This window comes from Thunnus albacares, chromosome 12 (genome assembly GCF_914725855.1).
Source record: "Thunnus albacares chromosome 12, fThuAlb1.1, whole genome shotgun sequence".
In the NCBI taxonomy this organism is placed as follows: Eukaryota; Metazoa; Chordata; class Actinopteri; order Scombriformes; family Scombridae; genus Thunnus; species Thunnus albacares.
In genome coordinates, this window is record NC_058117.1 from 28494461 (window position 1) to 28521292 (window position 26832).

Below are 26832 nucleotides of genomic sequence, written 5' to 3' on the forward strand. Positions count from 1 at the left end.
TTCATGTTCATATTTTCTCTTTAACATAAGTTTACTTTGCTGAATAAAAGGCCACTGTGTTATCAATTAGTGTGAAAACACTATATAGTTAAAACATATTATAATTAGGATCATGCTCTTAGATAAAGATGTGTGGCTCTGAAAAGAGCCTTTGATCAGGTTGAGATGTTGAGACTGATGACAGCTCACTTCTTCTTGGGTGCTGCCTTCTTGGCTTTGGGTTTGGCCACCTTCTTTGCGGGGGCTTTCTTGGCTGCAGGGGCCTTTTTGGCCACTTTCTTGGGACTCTTGGCGGCCTTCTTGGGGCTCTTGGCTGCTTTCTTGGCCGCTGCGGGCTTCTTGACCTTCTTGGGGGATTTCTTAGCAGCTGCTGTCTTCTTGGCTGCCGCTGTCTTGGGCTTCTTAGCCGCTGCGGGTTTCTTGGCGGCGGGCTTCTTGGCTTTAGGAGCGGCTTTCTTTACGGGCTTCTTGGCCTTGGTTTCAACCTTCTTGTTCATCTTGAAGGAGCCGGAGGCCCCGGTCCCCTTGGTCTGGACCAGAGTCCCCTTGGCCACCAGGCTCTTGATGGCGGTCTTGACGCGGGCCTTGTTCTTCTCCACATCGTAACCTCCGGCAGCCAGAGCCTTCTTGAGGGCGGCTGCAGACACGCCGCTCCGCTCCTTGGATGCGGCCACAGCCTTAACAATGAGCTCGCTGACGCTGGGGCCAGTCTTCTTCGGCTTGGAAACCTTCTTCTTGGCGGCTTTAGCCGGGGCGGCGGCGGGAGCTGGAGCTACTTCTGCCATTATATCTTTTAAGTTCTGGTCCGATACGAGACAATCAGAGTCTGAGTAGACTGATGGAAAGTCAGAGGCAGGAGGCTGCACTTAAACACACCATGAGAACCGTGGAGACTCAGTCCAGCTGCTGCCTCCTCTGTGCAGTGTGAATGTCTGACACTTGTGTTTTCTCTTAGTGATAAAAGAGTGAAAACTGAGTGTGTGACAAGTGCTAAGGGCTGACAGTGAAGGCAGCAGATAGCGGACTTGTGTCTCTTCATATTGAAGTCATGTAGAGCTCTGATGTTCTCTGATTTTTCTTTGTGGAGCAAACAAACCTCACCTGTTCACCGTCGTCAACAGCACTGCTCAGCGGCTTTTCTCTCTCATTTCTCTCCTAAAATGCTGTAAAATACATCAGAGCTCCACCAAAAGCACTTTTCCAGCTGGCTCACATGTTTGTTCACAAACTCAAAGTAAAAACATTCACCTGTTGGTGATCAGTTTGTAATAATATGAAGCGATTCTGGTCGCAGCAAACACACTGATGAGGCTCATGATGCAGTTTAGCCAGACTCCCTGTTAGAGCTTCTCTGTGACTGTGAACATTTCTTCTGTTATTCTGAGCACTATTTGATATAAATAATAAATGAATAAATAATCTGCAACACTGTTCTCACCAGCCGCAGACGCAGCAGAGAAAAAGAAATTGAGAAGAAAAGAAAGAAACTGAGCGAAAAACGGCACAAGGAACTGACACCTGGGGAGCTTAAAATGATAGAGGAAGAGAAGGATGAGATTAATACAAAAAAGGCAAAATATGGGCAGTTAATATACTGAGAGACTTTCTCTACCACAACCAAAAGATTTGGATACAAACTCTGCGGTTGTGCTTAATGACACTTGTGAAATTTTTATGACTACGTGAATTTTATGTCTCGGTTCAGGCTGGCGGCGAGTTCAGTTTGGGAAGTTGTCACGACAACGATAAACTCCTGCTTCATAACCTTTCGATTTTGAGTGAAAAACGTTAATCAAATATTTGCGAATGCCTTTCTTTTATATTGTTGACAAATAACCATGTTATAAGCGGCATAATCAACCTCTAGGTGACATCTACTCGTTGATTATCCCTCACTGAATGTACTAATTTAAGTATTTCAGTTTGTGCTTTGCTACAGTATTTCGCTTACAGTTATTCTGTGTGTTCTGCTGACGGACTTTCACTTTCACAGGTTACGACTTCCTCAGAGTTAAAAGAATCCTTTTTAAAGAAAAAAAAGGCATCCATATAAAACCATTTGATTAGAAAAAAACGTGTAATAATAAAGGCTTTCCCTGGGCCAGTGCACAAAATCAGGCCCTATAAGAGTAAACAGTGGACATACATTAGGTGAATTTTAATAAAGCATCACTGTTGATATTTTCATATATGTAAAAATATATATTCCCATTTTATTAGACACTAATGTCAATAATGTTACTTTAAAAAATAGCGCAAAACCTCCTAAACTCCTTCAGACATTATTTTCTCCATTAATTAGATGTTTTGAGAATATTTTTTCTTAGTGTTGATGTGATTCAGACGACTAGAGAGATTAATTTAGTTCCTCTGCTGGAAGAAACAAAAAACAAAAGTCACTAGTTCTGTTCAGGACTGTCTCATCCCTAACAGTACTGTTAGTGTCTGACACTGACTTATTTATTAATGTTTTAGCAATGATTAACTGAGTTGTTGTTGTTCTGTGGACATGAAGGATTGACGTGTTTATATAAAAACATAAATAAATGAATAAATAAGTATAAATCAAATTCATAGCTCCTTTAATGTTACATTTCCTATTGTTGAGTCATATTCAAGACTTTGTGGAGCTGTGAACTGCATAGACTCCATTCTGCTCCCCATCATCTAAACAGATCATTTAAAATAATAAATCCATTAAAACATGGGATTTATATTTGATTATACTGCTCAAAGCAGATGGCCGCCCACCTAGACTCTGGTCCTGCTTGAGGTTTCTTTCTGTTAAAGGGGAGATTTTCCTTACTGCTGTCGCTGAGTGCTTGATCATGGGGGAATTGTTGGGTCTCTGTAAATTAAAGAGTACAGTCTAGACCTGCTCTATGTGAAAAGTGCTCTGAGATGACTTTTGTTGTGATTTGACGATATATATAAATAAAATTGAATTGAATAGAATTATAAATTCAACATTGACATGAGGAACCTGAATCACTGCTGCTCACTTGTTTATAGCGTTGAAATCTAGAATCAGATGTGCAACCAGAGAAATAAAGGACTCAAATCCATCCAATGAACTCAGCCTTCAAAGCATTTCATCATCTCCAGTGATTATTACAGTAACTTTGATATTATGATCATTTTCACATGAAAAGCAAGTCAGGTTTTTACTATGATGTGTGCAGCTCTGCGGTGTAACTTCCAGAAACAAAGGATTTTGATCTATCAGTGTGGTTTTAGGACCAAATGTTATTTTGTGTATCTGTATCAATAGACTAATATAACAACATGGTTCTTGTAGTCTGTATATTTATCAACATTGAACATTTTAACATTTAAGATATATCCATTTTAAAACACATTTGAAGCACATTTGATTACTGGATGTAGAAGGTCTTTTAGAGTAAGTGTGCGGCCCTTAAAAGGAACTTTGGTTTGTTGTAATGATCAGATGAAGTTAACCTCTGAAGCCATACAGGTTGCATCTCTGCCTCTTCAGACCATACACCTTTGGTAGTTGTTTGTCAGGAAATTTGTATAAACACAACAAAAACATTTCTTCAATAAACACCATGGATGGATTACTGAATGGACCTGAAGAGCTCAAGAGGAATCCAGAGCCTCTGTTTGAACAGTTAAAGGAAGAGTTCACAGTTTCCTCGCTGTTCATTCCTCTTGTTCATACTGGCTGTTAAAAGATCAAAGTGATGGAGGCCAAAATCCACAGCATGTAGGTTTGCTTTCATGGTTTTCTACAATCATTTGTATAACAAGCTATGTTATATAGTATGATATGAGAGGATCGTCACATGTCCAGAAAGAATAATACAAATACTACAGCTGAGGGTTTGTTTCCAACCAACAGCAGAATGTTAACTGTCAGGTTAACCTGCCGAATATCTCAGAAAAAGATACAAAATGGAGGAAAAAACAACGAAAAAAGAAGGAAGAGATCAGTCTGCTTTGGAAAAACGAGGTGGGCTGAGCTGCTGAATTTGGCACCGCCCAACAAAGTCCGCGCCACCAGTCCTCTTTTACGTCCGCAGACACGCTTTATAAGAAGAAGCTCTGACCAGGCGATTCTCATTCGACTTTTGGCTCGTCTGAAAGAAAATCAGTAAAAATGAGTGGTAGAGGCAAAGGCGGTAAGGGACTCGGTAAAGGAGGCGCTAAGCGTCACCGCAAAGTTCTCCGTGATAACATCCAGGGAATCACCAAGCCCGCCATCCGCCGTCTGGCTCGCCGTGGCGGTGTGAAGCGTATCTCCGGTCTGATCTACGAGGAGACCCGCGGAGTGTTGAAGGTGTTCCTGGAGAATGTGATCCGTGATGCCGTCACCTACACCGAGCATGCCAAGAGAAAGACCGTGACCGCCATGGATGTGGTTTATGCTCTGAAGAGGCAGGGACGCACTCTGTACGGCTTCGGAGGTTAAACGTGATCCTGACCTGCTGATCTCAAAACACAAAGGCTCTTTTAAGACAACCAAAGACAACCAAACTGTACCAACACCCTTCTCAAAAAAAAAACTGAGGTGTTGTGAGATGATAAATGGGGTTAGAAAGAAGTTATATTGCACACATTTATATTCAATTTTACATTTAATGTATGTAATGCATTTTTTTTGTCAAGAAACAAAGAAAAATTGGAGTGCTATACTACTTAAATCTTAAACAATGGATTGTATTTTGTAACTTCAGGATAAATAAATCATGACATCCATGTTGTGGAATAAAAGCACAATATTTACATGATAAACACAATAGTAGCATAAAATGAACATATTGAAAAAGATTAATTACCTCAAAATTGTGTGAAAGTACAACACTAATGCATATACTTAAATGTAGCTACTCTCTATCACTGAGAATGGGGCTAGAAGTCATATATAAAAGTCATATATCAGTATATTATACATTAACATAAACACACAAGCTAGTCTGTGTATAAAATGATTTGAACAACACTTCCTGAAACTTGTGTTAAAAGCTCCAGCTCACAATAAAGATAAGACATATTTTATAAGCATTAATGGTTATTATTAGACTGAAGGAATTACTGTTACTCTTCTTGTGGAGCAGAGAAACATGATCTTCATGTGTCAATTGGGTCCAAAATGGGAGAATCAATAAAATTCATCTAACATTATTTTTGAAAAGTATTATTATTTCAGAGGGAATAGCACCAAAAATTGTGGATTATAGACTGATGAAATAAATCCATGGATCTTTTAATGTTTTATCATAGATCAGTAAAACATATCAGCTTGTGGAATGCTAAATCTAAATACAATATGTTTATTTCTCTATAGTTAAGGATTTTTGGACAGTATATTATATTATAAACAGTGGAGACTCTTCAGATGAGGTGGGCGACTAAGTAAAAAGGCGGTCAGATTGTTCATCAAAGTTTGAGCGGTATTTTATATTGCGCATGCTCAGTCGCACTCACAAGAATTCAACCAATCCTGTGTGAGCAACGGCGCAGTGAAGTTTGCATCAGATGGATATATAGAGGCCGTTTGGAGCTGTTGGAGTTATTCGTTTGAGAAAATCTAGCGAACTAACCATGCCTGATCCAGTTAAGGCCCCGAAGAAAGGCTCCAAGAAGGCCGTGTCTAAAGCCACCAAGACCGGCAAGAAGAAGAGAAAGACCAGGAAGGAGAGCTACGCCATCTACGTGTACAAGGTGCTGAAGCAGGTCCACCCCGACACCGGCATCTCCTCCAAGGCCATGGGCATCATGAACTCCTTTGTTGGGGACATCTTTGAGCGCATCGCCGGTGAGGCTTCCCGCCTTGCTCACTACAACAAGCGCTCCACCATCACCTCCAGGGAGATCCAGACCGCCGTCCGTCTGCTGCTGCCTGGTGAGCTGGCCAAACACGCCGTGTCTGAGGGCACCAAGGCCGTCACCAAGTACACCAGCTCCAAGTAAATCTGCTGTCTGTACCAACAACTCAAAGGTCCTTTTCAGGACCACCCACACCTTCACCTGAGAGCTTGATTCCTTCATAATGTTTGTTCAGTTTCTTTGACTTTAGGCTACATCATGACTGTCATACTAAACAAAACAGTTTCTCATAAAGCATGAATGAATGGATCTTATTTCTATATAAATCATTACCAGTATTTCTCAGTACAAGTGTTGTCTGTTAGGAAGGTCATTGAGAGGCTCGACCTTAGATCATATAACTTAGTAATACAATATAAAGTAATGTGTTTGGTTCAGACTGAGCATGTAGTCACATCCACAGCTGACCTGCACAGTCAAATGATGTCATGACAAAGATACAAGCTGGAAAGTATTTTGATGAGGCCATACAGGTCATATCAGGCTCAAGTCCAGGTAGCAGCTTCTGTCGGATAGAAAAAGTATCTGGAAAATGACACTTTGTGTGAGTTTTCAAAATAACTTGACAGAACAAGAGGAGCAGTCTGGAAAATCAAACATCAAATAGTCGTTATGTCAACATTATTGTGTCTAACCCTTGTGCTTGTGTTTCTGTGGATGTTAATGATCAGAGAAATGTTTTAAACAATACAAAACGATAGAAAAGTAACTTACAAAACAAGAAAGGGAATAAAAACGGAGGCAAAGAAACCAGAAACAAGACATGAACATACTGTAGAAATAAAAAGGAGCAAGGGATAATTAAATATATTAAATAGAAACATACAAGAGACAAGATAAAATATATTTTGACATAAATATACAATGTTTTATTGTCCATTGTTGAGATAGATTTAAAAAAAAAAAGAACTTGAACCTTTATTGTTGAAATATTTAAAGGTGTATGAGGATGGGTGTGTGGTTCTGAAACAAAGGTAAAAGGAATATATAGCATGTGAAACAACGGCAAATAATACTGCTATGCACATTATTGAGGAAATGATCACTGATTCAACTTCAACGCAAAAGTGATGAAAAATAGCAAAGAGTAGTTTAATCACTAACAATCAAAGTTATATAATAATTAGGGATGCAGGATAATGGATTTTTTGCCGATATCCGATATGCCGATATTTCCAACTCATTGTGGCCGATTGCCGATACCAATATATGCACATATTTTTTTCCAGCTGGTTGAGGAGACTATTATGCATGTAAGCTTAGACTGTACTTAGTATGATCAAGAAAGACAATATATGAAGGAAGAATTTAGGAAGACCGGATTCAGGAGCTCAGCATTAAAACTTTAATGAATATGCCAAGTGGGTGGAGCAGTAGTTTTTTTCTTTGAGCTCATTAGACAGACAGGATTAATGTGTAGGATTTAATCTCTGGTCCACAGTCCAGAGCAGATCGTGGCGGTAATGCACCTAATACGCTGGTTGCCAACCGCCGTTATAAACCAAAAAAAGAAGATGAAGTTTCAAACAGAGTGGTACACCCTGTCAGCTGAAGGATTTCTTATCTGAGCAGCCGAACACTGCAGCACCTTGATGGATGGCTGTGCTTCCCTCCGGTCATGCTGTGGCTAACACTCCGCTAGCCTCCCAGCAAACGTTAGCCCCGGCTCTCCATGTGGATCCAACTGGACCACCGAGCCCCGGTTTGTTATTCGGGTTAAAGTGGGAAGAAGCAGCGGGTCTGACTAACAGGCAGCTTGAGTGAAGTGGAGCCTGCGGAGGAAGCACCGGGACCGTCAGGGTGACACAGTCAGGCGGCGGTGGAGGAGATGGCGACATATCGGCCTCTCATAATCGCCATAATTCGCCGATGCCGATATTTCGTTTAATATCGTGCATTCCTAATAATAATGTAAATTATCTTCCATTATCACTATGCACAGCATAAAGAGAAATTGAGATGCATAATAACTGTAAGCTCTAACAGTAGATTTTACAAGAATATGATATTTAACTTTACTAATAAAGATAACATGCACACCAAGGCTTTATTGGTAACACTTGCATCTCATACAGCTCCTTGTCTCACCATTCACCACACATCATAATAGTTTAGTACAATCATGGCTACCAAAGGCTCAGCTGCATGTTTTCCTGCAGTTAACATCACAACAGGATAACAACTGAAATCTGAAAACCGATGCAGGACACAAGATGGCGCCTTCATCCTGCTAACCAGGGATTTAGTGGAGGTCTTCTGCTCCAAACATGAACTCTGTACTTTGTGGTGTTTCAGGAGGAAAACTGCCTCAAATACACTCTCATATTAGTTTCACATTTTCTCCAGAAACTTTAAATGAGATTCTGAAATGAAGACAAAAGAAAATACTCTGTTTATTTTTGAAAATGAACTGCTTTATTTATTCTGTAAAGCTTCAATTTGTTCACACATCCAATCAGTAAAGTCTGTTAAATGACTCTTGTTCAATGATTTCATATTCAGATTCACTTCATCCACACACTCAGTTTAACCCAGAATGTCAGCTATGTACAAAAAAAAGAGAATGATCTCTTTATTGATTATTATCATGATAATTACAGTTTCATATCACATGGCTTTATACATTTACAAAGTGATGAATGGTCTGGTGTTTTCTCTGTTTAAGATGCTGAAGTGGAAGAGAAACAACAACAAACAAATACATCAATACAAACATGAAAGTAAAATTTAGAACAAAGAGAATTTTACATTTTCATATCAAGAAATGTCAGTAAAGGTAAAAAATATTGTTATGAGCAGTGTTAGTCTCCATTGCTAAAAACACAGGAAAAAATGAGATTTAAAGAAAATCAAAACATCAACGGAACATCAAATGAAAAGAATCCCGGTTTGATTGACAGCTGATCTCTGTGCAGTTCAGAAACACCACAGCAACGAGCTCTCAGAAACAATGGAGACAAACAAAATGAAGAATTACAACAGAATCTGACACATTAAGTCTAAAATGATTTCTGTCTATTTGAGTTTACAGAATTCAGCTGTGTCTCCAATATAATTAAACCAAAGTCCAGCATAGAGAGGCTGAGTGAATGTGGTCTGGACTCTGTGGAGGAGGGTCATGGTTTTAGAGACGCTGTAGAAGGACAGAATACCTGCTCTGTGATCCAGATACACTCCTACTCTGGAGGAACGAGGACCTGAGACTGAAGTTGAGACATTGTTGAATACAAAATTATAACCGTTAGTGTAACAATCTAAAGCCCAAGATTTGTCATTGTGTCCACATTTTGATTCATCTCCTGTTCTGCTGATATTCTTGTATGCGACTGCTACATAAACTTGTTCACCTCTCAACTCCACCTCCCAGTAACAACATCCAGTCAGACTCTCTCTACTCAGGACCTGACACCATCGAGTGAATCTGTCTGGGTGACTAGAATAAGATTGTAGACCTGTTGGCATTGCTTTTCTGTTCCCCTCAGATAATAACAGATTTGTGAATGCTGTGTTTGGATCCAGTGTGATTTCATATGAATATTTTAAGAACTCAGCTCTGGTCTTTGGCTCTGGTTGTGACAGACTCACTGTCAGTGAGATGTTTGTCCATTTCTCCCTCAGGATGTCCTGTAGTTTATCCCTGAGTTCTGACACAGCTGCTGTCACATCCTCAAAGTAGCGCAGAGGACGGATATTGATGCTGGATGAGTCTGTAGGTTCACTGAGTTGTGACAGTGAGGGGTAGTTGAGTAGAAACTGGTTGTGATCCTCTGTGTGTGAGAGCTGCTTCAGTTCAGCGTCTTTCCTCTTCAGCTCAGTGATCTCCTGCTCCAGCTTCTCCTGAAGATCTTTGACTCGACTCACTTCAGTTTCCTGCTGGGATCTGATCTGCTGCTTCACATCAGAGCTTCTTTTCTGGATGAGACGGATCAGCTTAGTGAAGATCTTCTCACTCTCCTCCACTGCTTTATCAGCAGAGCGATTGATGGCCTCCACCTCCTGTTGAAGCAGCTTCACATCTTTCTCTCTGTCCTGGATTCTCTGCTGGATGTTTTGTCGACTCACCTCGAGCTCTCTCTGCCTCTCAGTCCTTTCTGCTGCAGCTGAGACTATGTTGTGGCCTTTATGTTCATCTACAGAGCAGACATAACAGATACCCTGCTGATCAGTACGGCAGAACATCTTCATCACCTCACCGTGATGACAGCAGATGTTCTCCTGGAGCTTCTCCAAGGGGTCGACCAGCTTGTGTTTTTCAAATGCAACGGATTCATAATGAGGTTGGAGGTGTTTCTCACAATAAGAAACCAGACACACCAGACAGGACTTGAGAGCTTTCAGCTTCCTCTCAGTGCAGACATCACAGGCCACATCTTCAGGTCCAGCATAGCAGTGATCAGCAGGAGCAGCTTGGAGTCTGGTCTTCTTTAGCTCCTCCACTAAATCTGCTAACATGGTGTTTTTCACCAGGACAGGCCTCGGTGTGAAGGTCTGTCTGCACTGAGGGCAGATGTGGATTTTCTTTTTATCTTCTCCATCCCAGAAACCTTTAATACAGCTCATGCAGTAGCTGTGTCCACAGGGAATAGCCACTGGATCCTTCAGTAGATTCAGACAAATTGAACAGCAGAATTTTGCTCCGTTCAGCTGAGCTCCTTGCTGCGCCATTTCACCTCTCAGCGGAAATGACTATCAGAGTTTCACTTTCTGAGAGGTGAAACTAGTTTGAGCTTTGATCTAAACAGCATGTGTTTCTGCAGTAAATGGAGGCTGCAGCTCTTTTACATGTTGGTTACAACCATCTTCAAACTGTAGATCTGAAGGGGAGGGAACAAGGAAATACGTGGACAGACTGGAGCTTGTTGTGTTTGAGAGCAGGAAGAAGAGGGAGGAGTTATCAAGCTATGATTCATTCCAGGAAGAAGAGCACTTTATTTACAATGAAGATCATGTCTCATTTGAAAACACTGGTCACCTGCTTTCTGGTGGCAAAGTAATCTTGGGAATTTGGGAGAGATCTACAGATGGCTCCTCAATTCTCTGAATTCCTGTATTTTCCTAAAATCCAGCTCAATTAAACTTTTCTTAAATTTTAAACATTTTAAACAACATGAAGACATCAAACACTGTTGTAAAATAATAAAATTCCCAACATGTGACCAAATAATATTTGGTCTAAGACCTTTTAGCATTTTAAATTCTGAACTGTTTTAAGATAATTAAATAGAAGCTTCTGTTTCTGCAGATCCAACCCAGTCAGGGAACAGCCTCCAAGCATATCCTAGGGAAGACAGGCAAACTTTCCTCCCAGACATGCTCCGGGGATCAGCACTGCTCCATCAGACTGGGATTGTTCACTGTGGTCCTGACTGTTTTTCTTTTACTATTTCTACTATCTTTTTATGTAGTTCACTATTTTCATTTTAAGAGGTTAGGTGGGATGTCCAGAAAATAGCTTAAGTTTACTGATTTCTTTCCTCCCTTTCACTCTCACTCCTCTCAGCTCTCCTCCATGCTGCATTGTCAGTTTTCCCCTTCCCCGAGCTCACAGGTGTGTCTCATTTATCTCCTCTCCCTCTCCTGCACCACTCCCTTTCCTTGTACTTCTAGGATACAAAGGGTTGTACTGCTCTATCCCCTCATCCCCTTTCTGCCACACCCTTCCCCCCTTGACAAGACCATGCTTTCTGGTAGCTCAGTGATTTGCATATTTTCCATTAGATTACAAATCTAAAACCCTAAGAAATCATCTTCTTCTGAGCTTTCCTGTAGCAGGCCTATTTTATGTTTTTCTTTGCTGGCTGGATCCATGGGCACTTGCCAGTATCCATTATTTAAAATAATGGTAGAGAAAACTGTTGCTCCAGAAAAGGATTCAAGGATTTCATTAATGTTTGGGAGAGGGTATGCATTGATTTCAGTGATAGCATTGACTTTCCAAAAATCTACTCAGAATTTATGACCCCCATCTTTCTTTGGTGGTAGAACTACAGGAGATGCCCACCCTGAATGGGAGGGTTCAACAACACCAGCAGCAAGCATCTCTCCCAGTTGTTCTTCCACAAAGGGCTTGCTTAACAGGTGACATCCAATAAGGCCTTTGTTTGATTGGCACACAGTTCATGGTATAGATGTGTGCTGTGTTACGACCCCTCCCTTTCTGCCCGCAGTGGTTTACCTGGCCACTTTCTGCAGGAGTCGGCAGTCAGTGAGGGTCTTTAGGGTAATGCAGGGACACCTGGATAGGTCTCCACCAAGGCTATAAATACCACTCTCATCCATTGTCTCTCTCTCTCCCCTAAGATCCACATCTCTCCTGGTTTTGGTTTGTTTTGGTATTTTTCTTTTGCATTCAACAGAAACATATACACATCTCACTCATCCACACACTACATACACAACTGATGCAGTTACTCTCCACACCTCATGCCTTTTGTATATAGTTATGTTTGTTTTAATTTTAAATAAAACAAATAATTGGCACCTGAACCTGACTTGCTACCCCTCTCTGTCACATTCATTGAGCCAGTTTGTGACAGCTGCAAAACATTGTTTTTTTCAGGCTGATTAGTACAGACGTGGGTTAGACTCAAGGACATATCTTAACTGTTTCTTGTCTCTATCTTGCGGATGAGCATCATGCACCACAACATCAATGTAATCTTTCACTCCCATTTGCACAGGCTCCAAAGGGAGGATGGGAGGTGGAACGGAGCTGATTAGTGAAAGATTCAGAACTGGTAAAAGAAAGAGAATGGCTGACAGTGGCTTCTCTCATACATATGGGTTCTGGAGGATCACAGCCCACCACTGAAGTGACGGATTTCCGGAAATTCAACTGGATTTCCCTTTGTCATTTGGATTTTTATTTTTTCTCCAGGTTCTCTTTTCTGTGGGAAGAGGGCACTACCTGGCTGGAATAGATAAGTAACAGAGGGGTTGGACTTAAAGTTATATTCTTTATCAGCCACATTGATTATCATTCCAACACTAGAAATAAAATTTAGGCCAAGAACAATGCCATAGGCTAGAGCTTTCGGTCCCAACACAGCTACAAGTAGAGCGGACACTTTCCCTTGAAGATCCAAGGAGAGGTTTCCCCATCTAATGTGAGTAGCTGCCTCACCATCGGCCAGATACAAGGGACCTTTTGTCCATTGTTGGAGGTCATCCTTTGACCCCTTCAATTCCATCCAGAGGTATGAATGAGAATGTAACTGGCTCCTGTGTCAACTATGGCTTTCCCACACCATGTACCTATGGAAATTGGTACAATTAGTTGTTGGGGACTAGAGGAGGTACCGAGTGGATGGCTAACAGTCTCTGTGTTTGCATCATTTGAACATTTGATGTTCCCTGCACTCGTTGAAGTGTCTGCTTACCAGATTTTTTAGATTTGACTCATGACACAGAACCATTTCTGGGCAGCCCCTTTGATTTTTGTATCCATGGCGGTTGCTTGGGTACCCGCTGCCCGTGAGGATTAGTGGAAGTGTCAGGGGAACTGTAATGTGGGCAGGAACCAGGAGGGTGGTTTCCTTTGCATCTCCAGCACAAAACAGGGGTCTGGCCTTTTCAACAAGTTGACCTGGGATTGTATTTTTAAGAAAGGGGTTAGTATTTTTAACACCCATTCTCAAATTGTATGTAAGCTGCTATTCATGGTCTTTTACTAGTTGGCCAAGGCACACTAAATCTTCAACACTACTACTTGACCCCTGAGCTGACTAGCCAAAAGAGGTTTGATGTTTTTCAGAATCATTTTGATGATGTTTGCTTCTGTGAGAGAGGGTTTCTATCTTTTACAGAGAGCTCTATACGAGAAAGCAAAGTCACTGATGGTTGCATTTGTGTGTTGTTTTCTGGTTCGCACCCCTTCAGCTAACTCATCCTCATAATCTTCTGCAAGGAAAGCTGCTACAAAAACAGTTTCAAACTCACTCCAGGTAGTTACCTTTGATCGAGCTATTCCCCACCAGTCGCAAGCAGTTCCCTGGAGTACAGCTCTGAAAGTGGCAAGAATATCTACATCAGATAAGGGATGAAGGGCAAGAAAGTCATGGCATTTTGACAAATAGCTGAGAGGGTCAGGATCATCAGTAGGTCTTCCGTATATAGGAAAAGTTAACTTGATATGATCACTTTTTATTACAGCTTGGGTTGTAGCTGCAAGTGGTGATGGTTGTCCCCTGAAAAAGGGCTAGAGCTTGAAGGAGAGGTAGATTTAGCTTCCACCATAAGAAATTCAAGTTTTTTTTTGTCCAGCAAGGCAGTTTTCTGTCCAAGTCTTTGTATTTGTTCTTTCTGTTCTTTCCCCTCTACCTCCACTTTTCAAAGAGTTGTGGTCAATTTTGTTATTTCAGTGCTATTTTGTTCAACTGTTTGGAATATCTGGTGGTTACTTTCTTGAGCATCTGTGTGAAAACATTTGAGCTCTTTTTGAAGTTCCACTTGAAGTTGCTCCATCATAATGCGGATTTCCGACAGAAGGGAGGTTTCAGAATTTTTCAGTTCCTCTTCCACCACCATTTTGATTCCCTTCACTATCTTATCCATTTCAATTTCCATACTTTCCTTATGAGATAAAATCTTTGACATCAAAGCTGGAAAGTGTTTACTAGAGGAAGTCTGACTCTCTTTGACACCCTTGTTCAGCTCTTTTTTTTGGACCTTGTGCTTCCATTGCTTTATGTATTCGGTCCCAACCATCCGGGGTCTTTGCTGCAATTTGATTTAAATCAGGGGCTGGAGTAGGGATTACTCCTGGAAGTTCACATTGGGACTGAAACATTGAATACGGGGAGGAAGCAGTAAGAGTTAAGGGTCCTCCTCCTGGATCAGGCAAGGACTGCACGGCTTCTGTTTCCCAGGGGACTGATTGACCGATTGTGAATTTCCCAGGTGAGGAAAAAAGATGGAATCATGTGTCCCTACTTGAGGCAAACATGGTGTGGGGAAGTACGGCTGTAAGTGTGCACTAAAAGCACTGCCTGCACCATAAGTTCTTGCAGGGGTTTGGATATCAGGAGCTTCTATGTCAAGGGAAATTGATGGTGACACAGGCATGGGCTGCTGATTAGACATGATGTGATGTGTGAGTAATGAATGAAGTTACAGGTGAAATTATCACATAGTAGCATCAAAAGTCATTCAGCACAACAATCAAAATTTTACCACAAAAGCAAGCCCCAGCAGTACGCAAAACGTTTCAACATTGCAGACCATATTTTAAGTAGTGTCACCTCAAAATCCAAGATAATCAATACAAAGAAGCAATGAGGTAGCAGCTTTAACTCTTTCACTTAACTCAATATTCAATTTTATGTTTGGGCCCCACATTAGGTGCCACTTCTGTAGTGTAGGGTACTGAAATGGCCGGCCCCGAGCAGCAGACCATACCAAACACAATTTCCCTCGGTCCCTACAGCGACCGCATTTCTTACCCTGGTCAGGTGACGCTGATGCTTCATTTGTAACAGCACAGAGCATCAAGTCAAAGACTGCCAGGAGGCGAAATGCTGGAGATGCGGAAACCTTGGACATAATGCCAAAGACTGCAACAACTCAGCTGAGTGCAGCCTATGCGGAGAAGGAGGGCATTCCTATTTTTAGTGCCCACTCTCTTACGGCAACAAGGCAGGAGCCCAGAGGAAGTCACAGGCTGTGGAGCAACAGAAACAAGTGGGAGAGAACAACCAACAGACGCCCCCGTGCAGAGCGTCTCGCAGCCACACCAGGACCAGAGCGCATAGAGAGCTGATAGTGAGCACAGTGCTGAGAGGATGGCTGCAGGAAGAGAACCACAGTCATCTTTCGGAAGAGGCAGAGACCGAGGTAGAGGCAGCTTTGCCACAGCTTTAAAGAGAGCGTCCAGCACCAGGAGGAACCCGGCAGCGATCCCAGCATCTGCCTACAGAGAGCGACAGAGAGGCAACGGTCACAGGCTGGCCACAGTTGCAGCAGAGGCAGGACGCGGACAGCGGACGTCAGTCTGCCCTCCTCTTCCTCCTGTTCTCCATCGGACATCGGAGAAGAGTGGGGACGGGGGGTGGGGGGTCGGGATGAGGATGTGGATGAGGAGTACGACTCCCTGAAGTCTACTAGAAAAGGAAGAGCACTTAAAAACATGAGTGATTGTTGTGATGTTAGAGATGTGTTCAGGGTTTAGGGTTAGGGTTTGAGTGGACTTTACTCGTTTTGATAGAAACGTCAAAACGAGGATTGACCGCTTTTATGTCACAGAAGGTATCACCCCCTTAGACTGTAAAACAAATGTATTAGTCAATTCTGATCATTTAGCTGTAGAAAAACTTTTGCGTTTTGGCAAAACTGAGAACAAAAGGGACTGGAAATTAAATGTTAATTGTTTAAATAACAATCACATGGATGCAGAATTGAAGCACAAAATCAGTTATGAAGACTTAAAATATATTGACCAAATCTGATATTTATTTGTGGGAGATCATGAAAGAAAGATTAAGGTACTTTTTAAAACATAGATGTAAAATTCTGAATCAAAATGAAAGAAATGAGAAATACAGAGTGTTAATATTAAAGTAAACAGAAGAAAATAAAGATGCTTTGAGCGAAATTGAATCAGAATTGACCAAAATGAATAATGATGTCTCTCATTGCCTTCGTAGGCAGGTGTAGATATCGATGTAGACAGTCTCGGTAATACTCATAGCCTGATAAACCTGCATAAAAAGAAACTTCAGAATAAACATGTTGCTGAAATTCGAAATAATGATGGGCAAATAGTCGAAGATGAGCAAACAAAGAGGGAAACTATTAGAGAACTGTATGAAAAAATGTATAAGAAAATAGATATAAATGAGTCTAAACTGTGTGCATTTCTTGATTCAGTTAAAAGGCATGAGGTTGACCTAAATATATTAGGTGGTGAGATTACTAAAGATGAAGATGAAATAAGATGAAAATATAAAACAAGCAATTGTAGAATTAAATAAAGGTAAAGCTCCTGGTCCAGATGGACTTCCTAGGGAATTTTATCAAACATGAATAGATGAGATCACAGACCTGTTAACCTCAGTATTTAATGTTTGAATCAAGAGAGGCAAACTACACAGCCCCTTTTATCATGGTATTATATCACTCATTTATAAGAAAGGAGAGACACATGAAATATATAACTAGAGACATATCACACTCATGAATGTCAATTATAAAACACTCGCAAAAATAGTTATTGATAGATTATATGATGCCCTGCAAAAAAGTAATTGAAGAAGAACAAACATGTGCTATCAAGGGAAGGCCGATGTTGGATAATTTAGCAACATTGAGAGATATAATTTTTATTATAGGCCTAAAAGAAAGCCTTTGATTTTATATCCCAGGAATATCTGTGGGAGGTGTTAAGAGTGCATGGTTTTAAACAGGATTTTATTAATGTAATTAAACTAATGTATGGACAACCTGTAGTTCAAGTCAATACAAATGAAGTTTTAACAGAAAGGTTTTTGAAATTAGCAGAGGTGTCAAACAGGGTTGCCCTCTATTAGCGTTTATCACCCTCTATGTCTTAGCTGTAAATCCACTCCTGAAGAGAATTAAGGATGATAACAGGTTAGGTGGAACCAGAGCCAGTAATGGGAAGCGGGTGGTAGTCTTAGCATATGCTGATGATATTACTGTAATAATTAAGAACCAAAATGAACTTGACATAATAAATGAACACTTTAAGCTATATGAAGAAGTATCTGGTGCAAAACTCAATCATAACAAAACAGAAGGAGTCTGGTTTGGAAGAAGAGACATACGACATGTGATTAATGTACATGATAGAAATGGCATGAATATTTTAGGTGTACAAATAAGTAATAAAAACTGCTAAGAAAAAAATTGGGATGGCAAGGAAAGGGAGATAAAAGAGGAATTACAAAAATGGGAAAATAAAATAATTATAATCAAATAATTATAAAATTAGAATTTTAAAAATAAAGACTTTTATTTTGTCTAAATTGTTATTTTTAGCTACCTTTTTCCCTACTAAAGAACAAACAATAAAGAAAATAAATAAAATGGCAGTCAATTTTATATGGGGAACCACTAGGGAAGTCACAAAGAGGCAATTACTGTACAAAAGTAAAAAAGATGGAGGTCTTGGGGATGCAGACCTGGGTTTGAAATTAAAGATAGCTTTTTGTAAAAACATTGCAATAGGTGTTATATAAAAGAAATGCAATGTGGATTGGTGAAGCCCTGAGCTGGACAAAAAAAATGTGCAAGAAGCTCTATACCATATTATAAACTTATGTACAGTGATTTTATAACTAAGTTTGTAAATATCGATTGGGTCGGAATGTCTAGTAAAAATACATATATTAAACTACCAGATAACATGTATGGTGGCGTTTTCCTCTACACAAATTTAGATGACTCTGACTCACAGAAATGTATTAAAAATATTTTTAGTAAAAACTTATCAGAAAGTAAACGAGGCTTATGTGGCTCATTTCAGTTGGGAGACTAGCAGTCCGAGCAGTCGTCAAGTGGTGCTGTTATGTCAAAACTGAAAAGTGCCCTATTGACAATTGTAATGAGAATGAAACGATTGAATATTTACTCCTAAAATGCCAGAGATCTAAAGATGTGTGGGGGAAAATGGCAGGTGTTAGTTTTAATGTAAATGTAAACTATAATGCAGTGATGTATGGAGTCTTCCTAGAAAAAATGCCAAGTTCACATCATGAATTTTATTGGACAATACTATGTACAGTGGTAACAAAAATATGGAAGACAAGGTGTGCTGTAGTTTTCCATAAAGCCAATATATCACAAGTGATGTTGTCTTTAAACAAACAGTAACCGAACTGAAAAGACAAAGAACAACGGACATCAGACAAAAGAGACTCAGACCTTGGTTCTCGTTAACATTGCAATGTATTATTATGTTAATGATTAAGATTGATGATTATATTGAACGTGTTTTTTTTTTTAATTGCAGTTATCTTCTTACTTTTATATATATAATCTCTCCCTGTGTAAAACTTAAAATATATTTAAAAAGTTATTGTAATTTGTGCTATCACTGTTATTTAATGATGTATTATGGCTGATGATGTGTTATAATGATGATGACGATTGATTATTTTATTCTATTCTATTCTTTGTTCTATTTATTTTTATGTACCTTGTAATTTCGCTATGCAAAAACTTAATAAAGTATATTTAAAAATTCTATCCCCTCATCCCATTTCTGCCACCAAGTAAGTCATTAACAATAATCTTAAGAGTTTCACAACAGACGCCTCATTGTAAATTATTCTGCTATGTGGGCCTATCTGATTCAGAGCAGGTGAATTACCCCAGGCGTCCGGTCAGAGATGAGAATTTGGTAAATTATGGTTCAGTGGGTTTATTGATTAACGGCCACCAATCAGCATACAGTCCTGTTATGTACTTCTAAAGGAAATGAAATAAAACATGAGGGAATACATTCACATTTTGTATGATAGTCACTTATTATTCAGTTACAAGCAGCTGTGGTCCTCACTCTTCCCCTCTGACCTCTACTGTGCAGGTTACTAAGAGACACTGCCCACCAGAGGGCGCCCTTTCAACACTTATCACATGGACTTTCACATAATTGATGAAATAAAGCTTTAGATAAAATGTGATGTAGCTATAGTTTGATCCCAACTTTAAGATTATATAACCACCAGTGACGTCTCAATTTTGATTAAACAGTTTTAGATTGTGCCATCCTTTACTTCACTTATGTCATTAAAACCTTTTTCAGTTTTAGCTGCCACTTGAAAATACCACTAATGTGAATATATTGGTGTGACGCGTAGCATGGTGTACCCTAGCAGGCTCTGTAACCACAATTAAATTTCAAGTTAAAATGTATGTATATGACAGCACCAAAATATGATACAGAACAGATTAGAAACGATGCATAAAAATAAAATAAAATGTTGATGGTGTAAAGACAGCAGAGGAAGCAGTTCTTTAGTGAGAGTGATGTGGCTCTGAAAAGAGCCGTTGTTGGTTTGTGGAGCAGCAGACAGTTTAAGCTCTCTCTCCACGGATACGACGGGCCAGCTGGATGTCTTTGGGCATGATGGTGACCCTCTTGGCGTGGATGGCGCACAGATTGGTGTCCTCGAACAGGCCGACCAAGTAAGCCTCGCTGGCCTCCTGCAGAGCCATGACAGCGGAGCTCTGGAAGCGCAGGTCGGTCTTGAAATCCTGAGCGATTTCTCTGACCAGGCGCTGGAAGGGCAGCTTGCGGATCAGCAGCTCGGTAGATTTCTGGTAGCGACGGATCTCTCTGAGAGCCACGGTACCGGGCCTGTAACGGTGAGGCTTCTTGACGCCGCCGGTGGCCGGGGCGCTCTTACGGGCAGCCTTGGTGGCCAGCTGCTTTCTGGGGGCTTTGCCTCCGGTAGATTTACGGGCGGTCTGCTTGGTTCTTGCCATCTCGTCTTCTTTCTCTGATCAGGAGAAAATAGTAGCGAGAAGAGGAGACACGCTGCTCTTAAAGTGTCGGAGCGGCTGTGTAAGTGTGACGCTGCTTCAGACCTCCGGGTCCTGATTGGTGAGCGGCTCCTCCTGGAGCTCAGCACCGCCTACAGGAGCCTGAACCTCCGCTGCTTATTGGACATGAGTCGTTTGAAAAAGTCCGCCAAAATGAGAGCGAGTCTCCTTCTGCTGGAGCCTCTTTGGTGGGTGGAGACATCAGCCCTCCTGCCTGCTCGCGGAGATATAAAGGAGGGTTTGCTATATTTTGGCTACACTTTCTTTGAGTCCACACTCTAGAAAATAACCGTAATCATGAGTGGACGTGGCAAAACCGGAGGCAAAGCCCGCGCTAAGGCAAAGACCCGCTCTTCTCGTGCCGGGCTCCAGTTCCCAGTCGGCCGTGTTCACAGGCTGCTGCGCAAAGGCAACTATGCGGAGCGTGTGGGTGCCGGCGCCCCCGTCTACTTGGCGGCTGTGCTGGAGTACCTGACCGCTGAGATCCTGGAGTTGGCTGGAAACGCTGCTCGCGACAACAAGAAGACCAGGATCATCCCCCGTCACCTGCAGCTGGCTGTCCGCAACGACGAGGAGCTCAACAAACTGCTGGGCGGAGTAACCATCGCTCAGGGCGGCGTGCTGCCCAACATCCAGGCTGTCCTGCTGCCCAAGAAGACCGAGAAGCCCGCCAAGAAGTAAATCTGGTGCCTGGCTGACTGCTGGAAACCAAGCAAAGGCTCTTTTAAGAGCCACACACTCCTGATAAAGAGAACAGATCCTCATGTTTCTATCATACACTGTAGTTAAGACACAAATTACGTTCACAATGTATCAAACATTGATGATCAGTGTTACAATATGTGATAACTGCATTGAAGTCATAGTGATTGTTGTTGGTTGTGTTGCCTAAAATATGAGCAATCAACATTTAAAAGTACATAATCTAGTCTTTAGTTGTAGAAATCAGTTTTATTTATAATATATTATATAATGGTTGGTCTATATATTGACCTATATGAAATGTACACCATTTTAAGCCAATTAAACTAGTTATCATTCCTTATAACTACCAGTAATTACTAGCCTGGGGATTTGCAGACTGCTGGTAAAAGGTAAGTTAAACTTATTTAGAAAGGAGGAGGTAGTTGTACAGTCATAGGTGTAATAATCATGTTAAACATTTTGAAGGGCTCTACTGTAAGACACATTAAGAGAAAATCTTTTTGATTTGTTACCACATTAATTATTGTTATGTGTTTATGGTTCTGTTCATCCAATATATTAGTGATTGTCATAACTATAATACATTTACTGTTCAGTGTCATCCTGAGTAATTTTCTGTATTTGATGCTGCTCAGTGCAGACCATGATGTCACTGCTGTTCATGTTCAATTCAGCTGAAAAACTGACTTATATAAGAAAAGAAGAAATTAGGAGTAAACTGGCATGATACTGAGAGATTGAGTTAACAGAATGACCATGAATTGATAACATTACACATTACCTTCTGTAAGAGGAGGTACTGAGGAGCTCCTTCTCCCACTAAACTGACTTCATGTTCATATTACATAATTGCTATAACATAAGTTTACTTTGCTGATTAAAAAAGTCACAATTTTATCACTTTGTGTAGCTTATGAGAAACACTATATAGTTAAATCATTATAATTCGGATCATGCTCTTAAGATAAAGATGTGTGGCTCTGAAAAGAGCCTTTGATCAGGTTGAGATGTTGAGACTGATGACAGCTCACTTCTTCTTGGGTGCTGCCTTCTTGGCTTTGGGTTTGGCCACCTTCTTTGCGGGGGCTTTCTTGGCTGCAGGGGCCTTCTTGGCCACTTTCTTGGGACTCTTGGTGGCCTTCTTGGGGCTCTTGGCTGCTTTCTTGGCCGCTGCGGGCTTCTTGACCTTCTTGGGGGATTTCTTAGCAGCTGCTGTCTTCTTGGCTGCCGCTGTCTTGGGCTTCTTAGCCGCTGCGGGTTTCTTGGCGGCGGGCTTCTTGGCTTTAGGGGCGGCTTTCTTTACGGGCTTCTTGGCCTTGGTTTCAACCTTCTTGTTCATCTTGAAGGAGCCGGAGGCCCCAGTCCCCTTGGTCTGAACCAGAGTCCCCTTGGCCACCAGGCTCTTGATGGCGGTCTTGACGCGGGCCTTGTTCTTCTCCACATCGTAACCTCCGGCAGCCAGAGCCTTTTTGAGGGCGGCTGCAGACACGCCGCTCCGCTCCTTGGATGCGGCCACAGCCTTAACAATGAGCTCGCTGACGCTGGGGCCAGTCTTCTTCGGCTTGGAAACCTTCTTCTTGGCGGCTTTAGCCGGGGCGGCGGCGGGAGCTGGAGCTACTTCTGCCATTGTTTTCTACAAGTTTTGATCCGACACGGAACAGAGTCTGAGTAGACTGATGGAAGGTCAGAAGCAGGAGGCTGCACTTAAACACACCATGAGAACCGTGGAGACTCAGTCCAGCTGCTGCCTCCTCTGTGCAGTGTGTCTGACACTTGTGTTTTCTCTTAGTAATAAAAGAGTGAAAACTGAGTGTGTGACAAGTGCTAAGGGCTGACAGTGAAGGCAGCAGATAGCGGACTTGTGTCTCTTCATATTGAAGTCATGTAGAGCTCTGATGTTCTCTGATTTTTCTTTGTGGAGCAAACAAACCTCACCTGTTCACCGTCGTCAACAGCACTGCTCAGCGGCTTTTCTCTCTCATTTCTCTCCTAAAATGCTGTAAAATACATCAGAGCTCCACCAAAAGTAGTTTTCCAGCTGGTTTACATGTTTGTTCACAGACTCAAAGTAAAAACATTCACCTGTTGGTTATCAGTTTGTAATAATATGAAGCGATTCTGGTCGCAGCAAACACACTGATGAGGCTCATGATGCAGTTAAGCCTGACTTCCTGACAGAGCTTCTCTGTGACTGTGAACATTTCTTCTGTTATTCTGAAGACTATTTTAAATAAATAATAAATAAATAATAATCTGCAACACTGTTCCCACCAGCCGCAGACGCAGCAGAGGAAAACTAAATTGAGAAGAAAAGACAGAAACCAAGCGAAAAACGGCACAAGGAACTGACACCTGGAGAGCTTAAAATGATAGAGGAAGAGAAGGATGAGATTAATACAAAAAATGCAAAATATGGGCAGTTAATATACTGAGAGGCTTTCTCTACCAAAACCAAAAGAACACGGATTTGGAAACAAACTCCGCGGTTTTGCTTAATGACACTTTACGTGAATTTTATGTCTCGGTTCAGGCTGGCGACGAGTTCAGTTTGGGAAGTTGTCATGACAACGGTAAACTGCTGCTTCATAACCTTTCGATTTTGAGTGAAAAACTTTAACCAAAAATTTGCGAATGCTTTTTTTTTTATATATATTGTTGGCAAATGACCATGTTGTAAACGGGATACTCAACTTGTAGATGTGCGTTAAACGGTTATGGTTTCGAGTCGGCGGTTCTTCACCTCTACGTCGAGCCTTAAAACCACACAGCTACTCGTTGATTATCCCTTACTGAATGTACTAATTAAAATATATATACATCCATATTCTGTCTGTGGGAGTGTGATAAAAAGTGCATTATTACACTAATTGAAGAAAATAAGTATGGTTCAGTTTTGCTTTGCTGCAGTATTTCAGTTACAGTTATTTTGTCTGTTCTGCTGACGGACTTTCACTGACATTCAGGTTACGACTTCTTCAGAGTTAAAAGAAGCCTTTTTACAGAGAAAAACAAAATGGCATTGACATCCATATAAAACTTTTTGATTAGGAAAAAACGTGTAATATCAAAAGCTTTCTTGGGGCTAGTGCAAAAAATAACATATGGGCCTCAGGCCCTATGAGATTAAACAGGGGACATACATTAAGTGAATTTTAATAAAGCAGCACTGTTGATATGTCAGTATATGTCAAAATATATTTCCCCCTTTTGTTAAACATGTAAATCATATATATTATATTTTAGAAAATGGGGCAAAGCCTCAAAAACCCCTTCAAACCTTATTTTGCCAATTAATTGTTGAAAGTTTTGAGAATATTTTTTCTTAGTGTTGGTGTGATTCAGACGACTGTAGAGAGATTAATTTAGTTCCTCTGCTGGAAAACAAAACACAAAAGTCACTAGTTCTGTTCAGGACTGTCTCGTCCCTAAAAGTACTGTTAGTGTCTGACACTGACTTATTTATTAATGTATTAGCAATGATTAACTGAGTTGTTGTTCTGCTGACAGGCAGGATTAACAGGTTCATATAAAAACATAAATGAAATCAATAAATAAGTATAAATGAAATTCATAACTCCTTTAATGTTACATTTCCTATTGTTGAGTCATATTCAAGACTTTGTGGAACTGTGAACTGCACAGACTCCACTCTGCTCCCCATCATCTAAACAGATCATTTAAAATAATAAATCCACTAAAACATGGGATTTATATTTGATTATACTGCTCAAAGCAGATGGCCGCCCACCTAGACTCTGGTCCTGCTTGAGGTTTCTTTCTGTTAAAGGGGAGTTTTTTCTTACTGCTGTCGCTGAGTGCTTGATCATGGGGGAATTGTTGGGTCTCTGTAAATTAAAGAGTACAGTCTAGACCTGCTCTGTGTGAAAGGTGCCCTGAGATGACTTTTGTTGTGATTTGACAATATATAAATAAAATTGAATTGAATTGAATTGAATTACAAATTCAACACTGATATGAGGAACCTGAATCACTGCTGCTCACTTGTTTATAGCGTTGAAATCTAGAATCAGATGTGCAACCAGAGAAATAAAGGACTCAAATCCATCCAATGAACTCAGCCTTCAAAGCATTTCATCATCTCCAGTGATTATTACAATAACTTTGATACTATAATCATTTTCACATGAAAAGCAAGTCAGGTTTTTACTATGATGTGTGCAGCTCTGCAGTGTAACTTCCAGAAACAAATGATTTTGATCTATCAGTGTGGTTTTAGGACCAAATGTTATTTTGTGTATCTGTATCAATAGACTAATATAACAACATGGTTCTTGTAGTCTGTATATTTATCAATATTTTAACATTTTAACCTTTAAGATATATCCATTTTAAAACACATTTGAAGCACATTTGATTACTGGATGTAGAAGGTCTTTTAGAGTAAGTGTGCGGCCCTTAAAAGGAGCTTTGGTTTGTTGTAATGATCAGATGAAGTTAACCTCTGAAGCTGTACAGGATGCATCTCTGCCTCTTAAGACCATACACCTTTGGTAGTTGTTTGTCAGGAAATTGACACAAAGCATTTCTTCAATAAACACCATGGATGGATTACTGATTGGACCTAAAGAGCTCAAGAGGAATCCAGAGCCTCTGTTTGAACAGTTAAAGGAAGAGTTCACAGTTTCCTCGCTGTTCATTCCTCCTGTTCATACTAGCTGTTAAAAGATCAAAATGATGGAGGCCAAAATCCACAGTATGTAGGTTTGCTTTCATGGTTTTCTACAATCATTTGTATAACAAGCTATATTATATAGTATGATATGAGAGGATTGTCACATTCAGCTTCCTTTCATGTCCAGCAAAAACAATACAAATACTACAGCTGAGGGTCTGTTTCCAACCAACAGCAGAATGTTAACTGTCAGGTTAACCTGCCGAATATCTCAGAAAAAGATACAAAATGGAGGGAAAAACACGAAAAAGGAAGGAAGAGATCAGCCTGCTTTAGAAAAACGAGGTGGGCTGAGCTGCTGAATTTGGCACCGCCCAGCAAAAATCCGCGCCACCAGTCTTCTTTTACGTCCGCAGACACGCTTTAAATAAAGAAGTTCTAACTAGCTGCATCACATTCGACTTTTAGCGTACTTAAAAGAAGACTTGTGAAAATGAGTGGTAGAGGCAAAGGCGGTAAGGGACTCGGTAAAGGAGGCGCCAAGCGTCACCGTAAAGTTCTCCGTGATAACATCCAGGGAATCACCAAGCCCGCCATCCGCCGTCTGGCTCGCCGCGGCGGTGTGAAGCGTATCTCCGGTCTGATCTACGAGGAGACCCGCGGAGTGTTGAAGGTGTTCCTGGAGAATGTGATCCGTGATGCCGTCACCTACACCGAGCATGCCAAGAGAAAGACCGTGACCGCCATGGATGTGGTTTATGCTCTGAAGAGGCAGGGACGCACTCTGTACGGCTTCGGAGGTTAAACCTGGTCCTAACCATTAATCTCAAAACAAAGGCTCTTTTAAGAGCCACCCACCTCCTCTCAAGAGCTGTCCTGTTGTGTGATAAGTTATACACTGAAATATTACTGTAAATGAAAGCACATAACGGTCTGTATTTGAACATTTACTGTAACTTGTGTTCAAGCTCACTTTAAAGGGGAGATATAGCATATAAACAGTAAAGGTTTAATTAGTGGTTTATCTAATTGCTAATGCCTGAAAATTATATATTTTTTTGATGAAGTTCTGATAACACTCTAATACTAAATGGGGATAGAAAGAAGTTCTATTGCACACATTTATATTCAGTTTTACACTT

The 26832-nt window shown here is 40.8% G+C and overlaps 7 protein-coding genes across 7 annotated transcripts; 4 read left to right on the forward strand and 3 right to left on the reverse strand.

Annotated features, from left to right (window-relative positions):
* Positions 1 to 131: 131 nt before the first annotated feature.
* Positions 132 to 823, reverse strand: LOC122994678 (histone H1-like). Its single transcript, XM_044369494.1, has one exon. The coding sequence runs from the start codon at positions 783 to 785 to the stop codon at positions 186 to 188; it is 600 nt and encodes a 199-aa protein (XP_044225429.1). The 5' UTR covers positions 786 to 823; the 3' UTR covers positions 132 to 185.
* Positions 824 to 4066: 3243 nt separating this feature from the next.
* On the forward strand, positions 4067 to 26598 carry LOC122994700 (histone H4). The gene is made up of 2 exons (XM_044369519.1): positions 4067 to 4467; positions 26528 to 26598. The coding sequence occupies exon 1, from the start codon at positions 4121 to 4123 to the stop codon at positions 4430 to 4432; it is 312 nt and encodes a 103-aa protein (XP_044225454.1). The 5' UTR covers positions 4067 to 4120; the 3' UTR covers positions 4433 to 4467; positions 26528 to 26598.
* Positions 5529 to 6116, forward strand: LOC122994695 (histone H2B 3-like). The gene has a single exon (XM_044369513.1). The coding sequence runs from the start codon at positions 5566 to 5568 to the stop codon at positions 5932 to 5934; it is 369 nt and encodes a 122-aa protein (XP_044225448.1). The 5' UTR covers positions 5529 to 5565; the 3' UTR covers positions 5935 to 6116.
* Positions 19625 to 20515, reverse strand: LOC122994686 (histone H3). The gene has a single exon (XM_044369501.1). It carries the CDS (start codon positions 20293 to 20295, stop codon positions 19885 to 19887), a length of 411 nt encoding a protein of 136 aa, XP_044225436.1. The 5' UTR covers positions 20296 to 20515; the 3' UTR covers positions 19625 to 19884.
* Positions 20637 to 21206, forward strand: LOC122994690 (histone H2A-like). The gene has a single exon (XM_044369506.1). It carries the CDS (start codon positions 20650 to 20652, stop codon positions 21031 to 21033), a length of 384 nt encoding a protein of 127 aa, XP_044225441.1. The 5' UTR covers positions 20637 to 20649; the 3' UTR covers positions 21034 to 21206.
* LOC122994681 (histone H1-like) lies at positions 22031 to 22740 on the reverse strand. The gene has a single exon (XM_044369497.1). The coding sequence runs from the start codon at positions 22682 to 22684 to the stop codon at positions 22085 to 22087; it is 600 nt and encodes a 199-aa protein (XP_044225432.1). The 5' UTR covers positions 22685 to 22740; the 3' UTR covers positions 22031 to 22084.
* On the forward strand, positions 26141 to 26601 carry LOC122994698 (histone H4). The gene has a single exon (XM_044369516.1). The coding sequence runs from the start codon at positions 26184 to 26186 to the stop codon at positions 26493 to 26495; it is 312 nt and encodes a 103-aa protein (XP_044225451.1). The 5' UTR covers positions 26141 to 26183; the 3' UTR covers positions 26496 to 26601.
* The last annotated feature ends 231 nt before the right edge of the window (positions 26602 to 26832 follow it).

Excerpts from the sequence above, each read along its gene's own strand:
- LOC122994695 (XM_044369513.1), top strand. The coding sequence starts at position 5,566 with ATGCCTGATCCAGTTAAGGCCCCGAAGAAAGGCTCCAAGAAGGCCGTG.
- LOC122994700 (XM_044369519.1), top strand. The coding sequence starts at position 4,121 with ATGAGTGGTAGAGGCAAAGGCGGTAAGGGACTCGGTAAAGGAGGCGCT.
- LOC122994686 (XM_044369501.1), bottom strand. The coding sequence starts at position 20,295 with ATGGCAAGAACCAAGCAGACCGCCCGTAAATCTACCGGAGGCAAAGCC.
- LOC122994678 (XM_044369494.1), bottom strand. The coding sequence starts at position 785 with ATGGCAGAAGTAGCTCCAGCTCCCGCCGCCGCCCCGGCTAAAGCCGCC.
- LOC122994698 (XM_044369516.1), top strand. The coding sequence starts at position 26,184 with ATGAGTGGTAGAGGCAAAGGCGGTAAGGGACTCGGTAAAGGAGGCGCC.
- LOC122994681 (XM_044369497.1), bottom strand. The coding sequence starts at position 22,684 with ATGGCAGAAGTAGCTCCAGCTCCCGCCGCCGCCCCGGCTAAAGCCGCC.
- LOC122994690 (XM_044369506.1), top strand. The coding sequence starts at position 20,650 with ATGAGTGGACGTGGCAAAACCGGAGGCAAAGCCCGCGCTAAGGCAAAG.